The 11,265-nt window shown below is 45.8% G+C and overlaps 1 protein-coding gene across 3 annotated transcripts; it reads left to right on the top strand.

Annotated features, from left to right (window-relative positions):
- The first annotated feature begins 4,286 nt into the window (after positions 1-4,286).
- Fam219b (family with sequence similarity 219 member B) lies at positions 4,287-10,624 on the top strand. 3 transcript variants are annotated; one of them, XM_041647470.1, is made up of 5 exons: positions 4,287-4,580; positions 4,771-4,858; positions 5,506-5,583; positions 5,967-6,015; positions 8,214-10,624. In XM_041647470.1, the coding sequence occupies exons 1-5, from the start codon at positions 4,367-4,369 to the stop codon at positions 8,373-8,375; spliced, it is 591 nt and encodes a 196-aa protein (XP_041503404.1). In that variant the 5' UTR covers positions 4,287-4,366; the 3' UTR covers positions 8,376-10,624. The 3 variants fall into 3 exon arrangements, with proteins under 3 accessions (XP_041503404.1, XP_041503403.1, XP_041503405.1); XM_041647469.1 differs by having other exon boundaries at positions 8,211-10,624; XM_041647471.1 differs by lacking the exon at positions 5,967-6,015 and having other exon boundaries at positions 8,211-8,343.
- Positions 10,625-11,265: the final 641 nt, after the last annotated feature.

The raw sequence follows: 11,265 nt of genomic DNA, 5'->3' as shown, positions 1-11,265 counted from the left end.
AGGTCCTGAGTTCAATTCCCAGCAACCACATGATGGCTCACACCCATCTATAATGAGATCTGGTGCCCAGAACCCTATATACATAATAAATAAATTTTAAAAAAATAATTAGGACTTTACTATATTACAGAGCTGGAAAGATGGCTTAGTGGTTAAGAGGACCTGGGTTCAACTCCCAGCACTCACATGGCAGCTTGGCAACTGTCTGTAACCCCAGTTCCCGGGAATCTTACACCCTCACACCAATGCACATAAAACAAAGCTAAATAAAGTACTAAAAAAATTTTAAAAAGAAATTTACATTTTTTTTTTTTTTTTGATTTTCAAGACAGGGTTTCTCCGTAGCTTTTTTGGTGCCTGTCTTGGAACTAGCTCTTGTAGACCAGGCTGGCCTCAAACTCACAGAGATCCTCCTACCTCTGAGAACTTTACATTTTTAAAAGAGTTGCTGAAGTATAATACCTTAAACAAGAGTAGAAACATATATACAGTATGTTATAACAAAAATAACCTTAAATGTGTATCAATATACAAAAATTCATACCAATGTAAAATATTTGAGACTAGGAGTTGCTTTTTAGTTTAAAAGTAGATTCAATAATCTACCCTTTTATCCTATAGTTGCTATATCCCCCCTTTTTTCTTTTCATCCCTTATCCCCCATCCCATTTTCAACACTAGATAAGAGGGAAAGAAGGACAGAGGAAATAAAAAGAACGAAATCTCTGAACCTAACCTTTGCTTAGTTTCCTCCCTGACCATGGCCAGTAACAAATTGGCAACCAACCCCCCTAAATGATGACAAATGTCCATAACCCACTGAACGACCAATACTCACCCATCCCATTTCTTAGGAATGTGGTCTTTGTGTTCTTAAAATTGCCTCCTGCTATCTGGAGGTGACAGCATCATAGAGGTCCCTGAGAAAACTGAGGTAATGTTCAAGTCCTGGGAGAGATAGCTGTATTATTTATTGTCCAGTCTCTGTGTGATGGGAAGGTGTAAAGCTTAACTGAAGCCCTGGCTGGAGCCCTCTGTGAGGCTAACCCATCTCATCTAGCAGCTTTGAAGTTATCCTGGATGCAGATTTTTAAGGAAACAACAATGGAAGCACTCTGAGAGGCTGGATCACCTGGGCTACTTGTCTTCATTGGTTCTGGTTCATTTGTTCTAAAAACATACAAACTTTTAAAGGTAACATACATATCTGCATTAACACAAGTATGGACTATGTGGTATACATAAATTAGCTAAATATGATTCTCTGCTGTATCTTTGAGCAGGTAAAAGGCATCTGTCAACTTCCTAAGTCCGTTTGAACTGCATAATCAAACTGTGATGTAATCTATCCATGCCCTGTGAAAGGATGGCATCTAATAATAAGTCGTGAGAACTCTGTAGTCAACAAGATTTATCCTGTCATCCACTCTCAGAGCTCTTCCCATGTAGAGGGATCAGCTATCTTGTAGTTTTTCTTGGTTTCTTCCTTCATGTCTGAAGCCAAGATTTTCAGGAGGGCTCTCCCAGTTAAATCCAATATTTATTAAATTTGAAGGAATTTATAGCTTTTCATTTCCTGTGGAAACAAAAGGGCATAACATCTCTCCCAACACAACACATTTCCTGACTTCCATTCTGAAGTTAAGACAGCCCTAGAATATATAGGCTGGTTTAATTTAGAAGTTTTTTCCCCCACAATCTAATGTTTCTCAGAAGCTGTTGTTTTGCTCATCCGCATTTTAAAAATTTAAAAAGTTAATAAAGCACTGTGTAATCTATCTCTGAGGGGGTCTCTGTTACCCCTTTCTGATTAATAAGCATATCTTTTAAAGTATGGTTAGATCTTTCTGTAACTGCTTTGTTCTGTAGGATTGTGTGATACACCTGTAATATGCTTTATGTTGTAAAATGCAAAAAACTTTTATTTCACCTTGTTCATCTGCATTCATTAGTCCAACATCAGTCTTTGCCACATTTTCTGCACACCCCAGAGAGCAGGGACCTTCTTTTTGAATTATCTCTAGAGAAAAAAAAAAAGTTGTTTCTAGGAATGCCTTTTCTATAATCCCTTCTGAAATGACCTTGCTTGCCACAGCCAAGACATTTGACAGTGTGTCTTTTCTTAAAACCTTTAGAGGTTACTTCGGTTAAAGTTGTATCATAAGTATAAGATCCAATATCAGCTGTATTTCAAATCCATTTGTCTATTGGTGGCGATCTTGCCTTTAGAGGACTGACTACCTTTTTGCATTCAGAGTTGGCATTTTCAAAAGCCAAAGATTCGATTAATATTTGTCTGACTTGTGAATCTGTGCTATTCTATATACAGCTGATGTCAATCTTTGCAAAAAATCAGTGAAGGCTTCTTTTGTGCCTTGAATAATTTTAGCTAATGATCAGAACTCATTTCTAGTTCTTTAACGTTGTTCCAAGCATTTAAGGCTGCGAACTGACATAGCAGCAAGGTGTGGTCATCAAATCCAAATTGCATTTGCAATTCAGCATACTGGCCTTCACTTAGCAATTGATTTTAGGAAATATTAATGCCTCTTGCCCTATTTTGTTCTTCTATGGCCCTAGTTTCCTCTTTCCACCATATATGCCATTGTAACTGAGGATCAGATTCTAATGTTATCGATGCCAACTCTTTCTAGTCCTGATTCTGTTCTGAGTTGCCCATGAATTTAAAATCAGCCTCACATAGGGTGGATGCATACTATATGAAACATCTTCCTTAAGTCTCCTCAAACCTAGTATTTCTATGGGATTACATTTAACTTTTCCATAATAAGGTTGGTTTTGTAATACCTTTGGGCCATCCCTCTTCAATTTCATCATGTGGCAGCACAGAAGGCTCTTGTCTAAATTCCTCTGTCTGTGTCTGAGGATATTGCTTATTTTCATTAATAAGTCTTTCTAAGGCTTATATCTTACCAGTCAAAATTTTCTCATTTTCACTAGTAAGTTTTTCTAAGGCTTGTATCTTATCATTCAACTTTTTTTTTTTTTTTTTTTTTTTAGTTTTTCGAGACAGGGTTTCTCTGTAGCTTTGGAGCCTGTCCTGGCACTAGCTCTTGTAGACCAGGCTGGCCTCGAACTCACAGAGATCCGCCTGCCTCTGCCTCCCGAGTGCTGGGATTAAAGGCGTGCGCCACCACCGCCCGGCATCATTCAACTTTTTATATTTGGCACAATTAGCAAGCCTTTTTTTCTGTTTGGCACACACACACACACACACACACACACACACAAAAACCACTGTGGCTATTAAGGATAAAATACGAATTACCAGACTGATAGTAGTTAAAGTCGGTATTATGTCAGTCCCAGCTAAATCCTTCAACTCTTTATTGTTTCCATTTTCAAGTCATCCTTAGTAGTACTATACAGGGTCTTGATTTCCTGTATTGTTATATTGTCCATCATTAATGCGGGAAAGATTGTATCTTTAAAAATTGTTTAAGTCCTTAAGGACTTCCCAGGTGTCTCACCAAATCTGATGACTTCTCAGTTTTTCAGCCCCTGGTGTGATTTCTGTCGTGTGATTGTACCAAACCTTACTTTATCGTTGGTACAGCGGCTGCTCCTGAATCTACTACTGCTTCAGCTACTGACAGGACTCGCTGTTCAGGCCGAGGTCCACCAGAACCACCTCTGCCACTGCAACCAAATGTAGTTTTTAACTAAGTCTTTACCCTTCTATTTTACCAATAAAGACTAGGAAGTCAGATGCTGGGGTAAAAATTTGCCAGCTGGCCTTCCTCCTTAGCTGGTGACCAAGCAAAATAGACTCTGTGGCTAAAATAGACCGTTACTCTCTACTTCCTGTGTGCTTCTCTATTCGTTTTCCTGACTCCCTCTAACTATAACTACTTCCTATCTACTAGTTGCTGGTTCTGCCTCTTGACCCAAGGTTTTTATTTAATTAATGCAAACTCGGGGTTCACAATGTGATCAAATATCCCTCAACGGACCCTGACCCCTTTTCTAGAGAAGGGTGCTGTTGCCCCTTCATTTCAGTCCGATCCCTCCTGTATTACCCCTAAAGGAGAGGCGAAAGAGGCACTCGAGGCACACACCTACCGCCATATATAAATGTCAGTTAATTAGACTACTGACTGAATTAAAATCTTCCACATCAACAAGCTTAAATAAACTTCGGGTTTCAGAGTACCTGGAAGGCAGGACCTGGGCTGCCCCGCTCCTGACAGTCGGGGCGGAACCTTGATGCTCGCCCCACTGCAGGCCGCGGGGGAAGGCGCCAAGAGAAGCCCGAGCCGGTGTGCCACCATCTTACTAAAGGAGTGCACGCCCCGCAGTTCGTTCTTCCCACGCCGGCCTGGCCGCTGGCGGGGCGGGGCGGGCCATGGCGGCCTCAGAGCTCCAGGGGCACGCTGTGCGGATGTCCACCCAGGGACCCAGGCCTGGCGCGGCCCCAGACGGCGCGGCAAGAGCTGCAGGACTGTCCTCCGGACGGAGCGGCGGCGCGGCCCTCCGGCTCGGGGAACGCCCGCCGGCCGCTATGGAGAAACGGGGACCATACATGGTGACGCGCGCACCTTCCATTCAGGCTAAGCTTCGTGAGTGCGCCTGGATGCATGAGGGTCTCTGCCGAAGCGGGCTGCTGTGGCCAAGGGTTGGGCCCCAAAGTCCCATGATCTAGTCCCCAGAGGGGAAGGGGTATAAAGTCCAGCCCTCTCCCGCCGCTGAGACCCCGGGGAGCAGCAGAATAGGGAAGACCCGGCTGATCCAGGACCTTTTGACTTCCAGAGAAGCACCGGGACCTGGCCAAGGCCGTTCTACGGAGAAAGGGCATGCTGGGGGCCTTACCGAACCGCCCCGATTCTTCAGGAAAAAGGTCTCAGTGGGCTTCACATCCTCTTTGACAGAAGCTTCCAAAGAAGGCCTTTAAAAGCCCCCTGCCCCGGAAACAGGGCGCTGAAGTTTAGGGTTGAGTTAGCTAGTCTGCTGACAGGTTCACCTTAAGAATGGGGACTGGAACTACCTCTACTCTTCTTTAAGACCGTGCTAGTATCATGCAATAGGCTTTGAAATAGGGAGTTCCATCAGTGCATAAGTAGGATAATTCATTAAGGGAAGAGATGGTGGCTGAAGTCCCAGGAGCGGAGATGAGAATGACCTGTGCAGTGTTTTGGGTTTTGTGCTTGTTTTGTTTTTATAGAATGGGACGCTCTCGGAGCTAATAAGACCTCACATAGTATGGCTGTTTGCAGCTGAATGTTGAAACTCAATTGTCAAGGGATTTGCCTGAGCTTCTCTGGTTAAATAAGGTGGAGAAAAACTGCTTTACCTTCTTCAAAGGAGGGAGATATATTTTTCTTAGGAGCTATCAGTGGAGTAGAGTGGGTTAGCACATAAATTGAGGAGCCAGAGCCACCTGCATAGAGCATTAGGCTGTGATGGCTGTGGCTGGGTAGAGGGAAGTCTGGAATGGTCTTCCCTGTGAAATGCCTGTGCTTTCTTCCCCTCCCCATCTCTCCCCAGGTCAGTGAAGTTTAACAAGGGCTATACTGCTCTTAGCCAGAGTCCAGATGAAAACCTGGTGTCCCTTGACTCTGACAGGTGAGTAGTTTCCTTGGAAACTGCCGGGGAGTGATTTGGATAGCACTGCAGATTGCTTGGTGCCCTTGCCTGTTGCCTATCTCCTCCAGTGCCCTTCATGCACATTCCGGGCTTTCTCTTCTGAGTGCTGTCCCTTCCAGGGATGGCATGGCTGGAAGGGTCACCCTGTCTTATGGTGCCCGCACATTAGTGAGAATGACTGTTTCTGCTGAAGTCAACTGAGGGAGTAGAGCCATCGGTACTCACTGGAGACTCTGGGCTTGAGCTCTATGGTGTGCGGTCTTTGCTTCACAAGTCCTTCAGCCCCTTTGCATGTCCTCCTTGCCATTTGTAGCTGTGCTCCATAGATGTCCCCTGAACTGATTGTCTTCCTCTTCTCCTAGTGATGGGGAGCTGGAATCCAGATACTCCTCCGGGTATTCCTCTGCAGAGGCAAGTCCAGAGCGCCTGTCTGTGCAGTGCTAGGCTGCAAGCAGCGTCACAGCGCTGTGCTAGGTTCTAGTCTGTTCTCTAATCTTCCACTATGCCCTCTTCCCTTAGCAGAGATAGCTGGTGTCTTAAGAGGAGAGCTGTTGAAAATTCAGGAGACTCTATAGCCTCAGGGCTAGACGTGATCTCAAGAGTCCATAATCTAGAAACCCTCTTGATAAATTCCAGCTAAGTGTTTACTAGCTTCTGTGTGCTGGGATGCTTCCTGTGATTGGGTACTCATTACATCCAAAAAGCATTGCTTGCTGCCCTCCCCCAGCAAACATACAACTCCTTCTTTAGTTAGCTTGTAGGTCTTCCTGTTTCTTGCAGCCCGGACCCACTGGTCATAGGTCTGCCTTCCAATGTCACACAGTAACTCAAGTCACCCTATCACCAGGTCAGCAGTCAACCCTCCCTTACCCATCTTCCACTGAGCCTGCTTTCTTTTTTTTTTTTTTTTGGTTTTTTGAGACAGGGTTTCTCTGTGGCTTTGGAGCCTGTCCTGGAACTAGCTCTGTAGACCAGGCTGGTCTCGAACTCACGGAGATCCGCCTGCCTCTGCCTCCCGAGTGCTGGGATTAAAGGCGTGCGCCACCACCGCCCGGCCTGAGCCTGCTTTCTTTAGTTCGTCTCTGGGCAGTTCTGAGCACACCTCCTGGGCTGGTCTTTTAGACATCTCTCAAGAATGATTGTCCCAGGGATAAACACAGGGTCAGGAAAGTCTCAGCCGTGCATAACTGGCGCATAGGATAGCATATGCCGGTACAAGCACAAAGAAGCCGGAGTGGGAACATGACTGTACTAGGTCTTTCTTCCTTATTCTCCAAGGAATCTTTGGCTAATTTCTTAATTTTTGCAGTTTACACAGCGTACCCTCCTTATATGTCTAGACACTAAAATTATTAAAATTAAGAAAATTTGTCGGGGCTGGAGAGATGGCTCAGCGGTTAAGAGCATTGCCTGCTCTTCCAAAGGTCCTGAGTTCAATTCCCAGCAACCACATGGTGGCTCACAACCATCTGTAATGAGGTCTGGTGCCCTCTTCTGGCCTGCAGGCATACACACAGACAGAATATTGTATACATAATAAATAATAAATATTAAAAAAAAAAGAAAAAAAGAAAATTTGTCAAGTGGTGGTGGTGCACGCCTTTAATCCCAGCACTTGGAGAGGCAGAGGCAGGTGGATCTCTGTGAGTTCGAGACCAGCCTGGTCTACAGAGTGAGTTCCAGTATAACCAGAGCTACACAAAAAAACCTTGTCTCAAAAAAAAAAAAAACAAAAAAAAAAACTAAGAAAACTCCACCAAGAATTCCAAGTCTTAAATTTTCCTAGCTTGATTGACATTTTGCCTGCCGTACCCTGGTGAAATCAGGCTGACTGTTGGACTTAGCAGCTCTGCCAGCAGAGAAGGTAATAGGAACTGGCAGTGCAGACAGAGTTGCTCCCTACCCCTTTCCACTGTACCGCATATACCTTTAATACTCAAGCCCATTTTTCTGTTATCAGCCCCATATTTATTTTCCCTTCCTTTTTATTTATTTATTGGAGATAGTTTCCTCTCTATGTGACCCGGTTGTCCTAGAACTCACTTGTAGACAGGCAGGCCTTGAACTCACAGATCTGCCTGCCTCTGTCTCCCAAGAGCTGGAACCAAAGGCATGAGCCACCACACAGGACAGCACAGTATTTAATCTTGACAGGGATATCTGGGTTTCCCATGGGAAAAGTCCGTATAGTGGTTTTGGGGTGTTTGTTTTTTGAGACTTTGAGACAAGGTTTCTCTGTATAACAACCCTGACTGTCCTGGATCTTGCCCTGTAGACCAGGCTGGCATCAAACTCACTGAGATCCATCTGCCTGCTGCCTCTGCCTCCCTGGCTGGGATTAAAGGCAGGTGCCACCACTACTCGGCTCAGTACAGTGATTTTTTAATGTGAAGCCTGGATAATTTTCAATAACCCTCTAGGGAGTTTGCTGCTGGAAATGCACAGCTTGACATAAGTGATGCTTCCTTTGTAATCCAGGATGTGGAGTTGGCCTGGGGCTAGTGGAGCAGGGACAGGAAGCTCAGGAGTGGTGACAGGGACCTGCCTTTGGGCAGCCGCTCTGCATGCTTTGCATCCTGGTTTATAGTTCTCTCCTCTTCCTTTAGCAGGTGAACCAGGATGTGAGCCGGCAGCTGCTGCAGGATGGATATCACCTGGATGAGATTCCAGATGATGAGGACCTGGACCTCATTCCCCCTAAGCCTATTGCCTCTTCCTCATGTTCTTGCTGCTGGTGCTGCCTTGGGGATTCTTCCTGTACCCTCCAGTAGCCATAACCCTCCAGGACGGGCCCTGCTTATCATGAGGCCTACAGAACCCTAATGGCTTCTCACAGCTCGGTGCACTGGGCCTACCTTCTGGGTAGGCCGCTGACCTACAGGCAAGTCCTCACCTAGTGCTTCTCCTGTCAGAAGCCCCCGCCTGGGTCATAGGCGACAGGTGAAAGTCTGCAGTTCTCTGTTGGACAGTTTCAGGAAACTATGTCAGTAAGGGCAGGAGTAGAGACTTTCTGTGGTTCTTATGCTACTGACAAGGATTGCTGAGAACCCATTTGCAGACGTTCTGACTGGTGTTTGTCAGGGTGTTCTGAGAAGGGAAAGAAAGAGCTCCCCTGCCCAGGCTCTGGTGGGTGGTATGGTGGGAGGCAGAAAACAGCACTTTATGGCTTGCAATAGGCATCTGAAAGAATATAACTGAGACCAAGTCAGGAAATTCTGTTTTTCTTGCTCCTGCTCTAAGGTCAGTTAACAGGTTTGACCTTGAAGAAAGCACTAAGTGGGTTGTTACTTCAGGTTACATCTGTCTAGTTACGGCAAGGAATATAGCTTAATGATGATGCAGGATTGTGGCTTTCTGAACCTCTGAACTTGAAACATCCTACTGGTCCTGCTGCCTGAATGTGTTTAGTAACTGATCAGCCCTAACCTGGTTAAAAGGAAACTGCATTGTGTATGTTCATTTATCTGTAGTTCCTTGATTAGTTTTTCTGTTTTATTTTTGTTTTTTTTGAATTATTAGTTGGACTGGCTCCTGTGGCTGGCACCAGAAACCTGCAGTTTTGTGATTACCGGCAGAGGGAGCTGCTGGGCAGTAAGTGCCTTCCTGGGTTTAGCTTTTTAAGCTTTTGAGTGAGAATAATGTCCTGGCGTAGCTATGTGGCTTTGGCCTACATGGAAATGTTCAGACAGGATGGGGAGGAGACCTAAGTCTCCTGGACCTCACTTGAGATAGATCAATTTGCAGTGCAAGGGGGACTTCCCTCTTCTAACAAGGTTTATTCCTACGGCACATTCCTCTGCCCCAGCACAGGCTCGCAGGCTGGAGCAACAGCTCTAGCAGATTGCCTAGCATGTGCAATGTCTGGGTTCAAGTCCCACACTGGGGGGTGAGGGCATGGAGCACAGCAAACCTGTGGGTGAGCATAGCCAACACAGGGATAATTTCTCTTGTGATACCAAGCCTTTCTGGAAACTCAGTTTTCCAGGACCCTCTTCCCTACCTTTTACCTTAACCCAGGTGTATGGTGAGACTTGGAGTGGACAGGGTTCCCAGTACAAAGGGCACAACAGTCAGAATTAGGAGTTGGGCACACGTGTGACTGTCATATCCAGTGGCTACTAGAGGTTTATAAGGAATGATGGGCCCTTGTAGACATTCTACAAGTGGTAGCATAAAGGATAAGATCAAAAGAGAAGGCCTTCCCTGTACTTGGCCACAAGCCTGCTAGTACCTGACAGGCTTTTCTCAGGCCACTGAAGACTGAAGAGTGTACCAAGTCTGGGTGCTTTTTACTCAGCTGTCCAGCAGCATCCCAGGAGGGAAGATGGGGGCGAAACTAGAGGCCATCTGCTTGGCTCTTGGGACTGGGTTATAGTGGCTGCTTGTGTGCTGCAGTGGGACTCTGCAACCCAACGCAGGCATCTCACATTCTGAGCACCTTATGTAAAGCCTGCAGGGAGGGAACAGACCGTATCGAGGCCTTCTGTAACTGCAGAAATGAAGCACTTGTGGGAAGGGAATAGATGTAGTGCAGCAGAGACAAAGACTTGATGGGATGGCTGTGAGGGCTACAAATGGTTGTGGAACTTAGATGTGGAGCCCTATTTCTGTTGGGATTTGGTTAAGACAGAGTAGTTTGGACATTCGGCAACCCCCAAACCACACCCTCTGGGGTAGTTCTTGCTGTGATCAACATTGAGATACTTGGCCGGACCAGCTCCTGGAAGGGAAGTGTAGAGCTGGGTGGTCTTACATGACAAAGCATTACTTTGTGGCAGAAGCTCAGGGATGTGTTGCAGGCGATAATGTTCAGTTGGGAGAGGTAGAAATGGTCCGTTGTTAGGGGCTAGACGAAAGGAATACCAATAAAGGCACACTGGTGCCCAGATTCAGAGGCCTGGGTGTCCTGCAGGAGGCAGTCCTGGGAAGGAGTGCATCCATCTGATGTTTACAGACCACTGCTCTACAGACCTCTTGGCTTATACTTCTACAGCCTGTTATAATAAATGCAATCATGGCAGTTGGTCTGTATTGTGTTGCATTGGGGTTTTTTGGGGGGGTGGGGGGAGGACTTACTTGTCTGTGTAGCTCTTGCTATCCTGGAACTCACATGGGAGCTGGGAACCAAACCTGGGTTCTCTGTAAATACTTTTAACTGCTGAGTCATCTCTCTAGCCCCCAATACATAACACTAGCCTGAGCTAAATGAGAACCTCAAAAATACCTAAAAGGGACTAGGGGTGGGTCAGTTGGTAAAGAGATTACTGTGCAAACATGAGAACCTGAGTTTGGATCCCTAACCTCTCTACCACAAGCATCCAAATAAGAAGCCAACGGTGGTAGTGGCATATACCTGTAATCCCAGTTCTGGGGAGGCTGAGCCACGAGGCTCACTGAGGCTTTCTAGCTAGTCAGCCTAACTGAACTAGTGTGTTCCAGTGAGAAACTCTTTGTCTCAAAAAAAAAAAAAAAAAAAGGAAAAAAGGTGGCTGACTCTTGAGGAATAACATTGAGCTACACGTGCACATACATAAGCATGTGCACACACCAGAAGCCGTAATACAGCCGAGACAGAAGCACGACTTCAAAACCTACCTTTGCAACATGGCAAGAAAATCTCCAAACAGGTTCACTAGAAGCACGGCCACAGCCTGCCTGCAA

This window comes from Microtus oregoni, unplaced genomic scaffold (genome assembly GCF_018167655.1).
Source record: "Microtus oregoni isolate MIOR12 unplaced genomic scaffold, Mior012 000179F_ref0000403, whole genome shotgun sequence".
Taxonomy (NCBI): domain Eukaryota; kingdom Metazoa; phylum Chordata; class Mammalia; order Rodentia; family Cricetidae; genus Microtus; species Microtus oregoni.
This window is presented reverse-complemented; position numbering and strand designations above follow the sequence as displayed.

Excerpts from the sequence above, each read along its gene's own strand:
- Fam219b (XM_041647469.1), top strand. The coding sequence starts at position 4,367 with ATGGCGGCCTCAGAGCTCCAGGGGCACGCTGTGCGGATGTCCACCCAG. Across the intron at positions 5,584-5,966 it reads GTGTCCCTTGACTCTGACAG|TGATGGGGAGCTGGAATCCA; the intron begins GTGAGTAGTTTC and ends CTCTTCTCCTAG. Across the intron at positions 6,016-8,210 it reads CCGGGTATTCCTCTGCAGAG|CAGGTGAACCAGGATGTGAG; the intron begins GCAAGTCCAGAG and ends CTCTTCCTTTAG.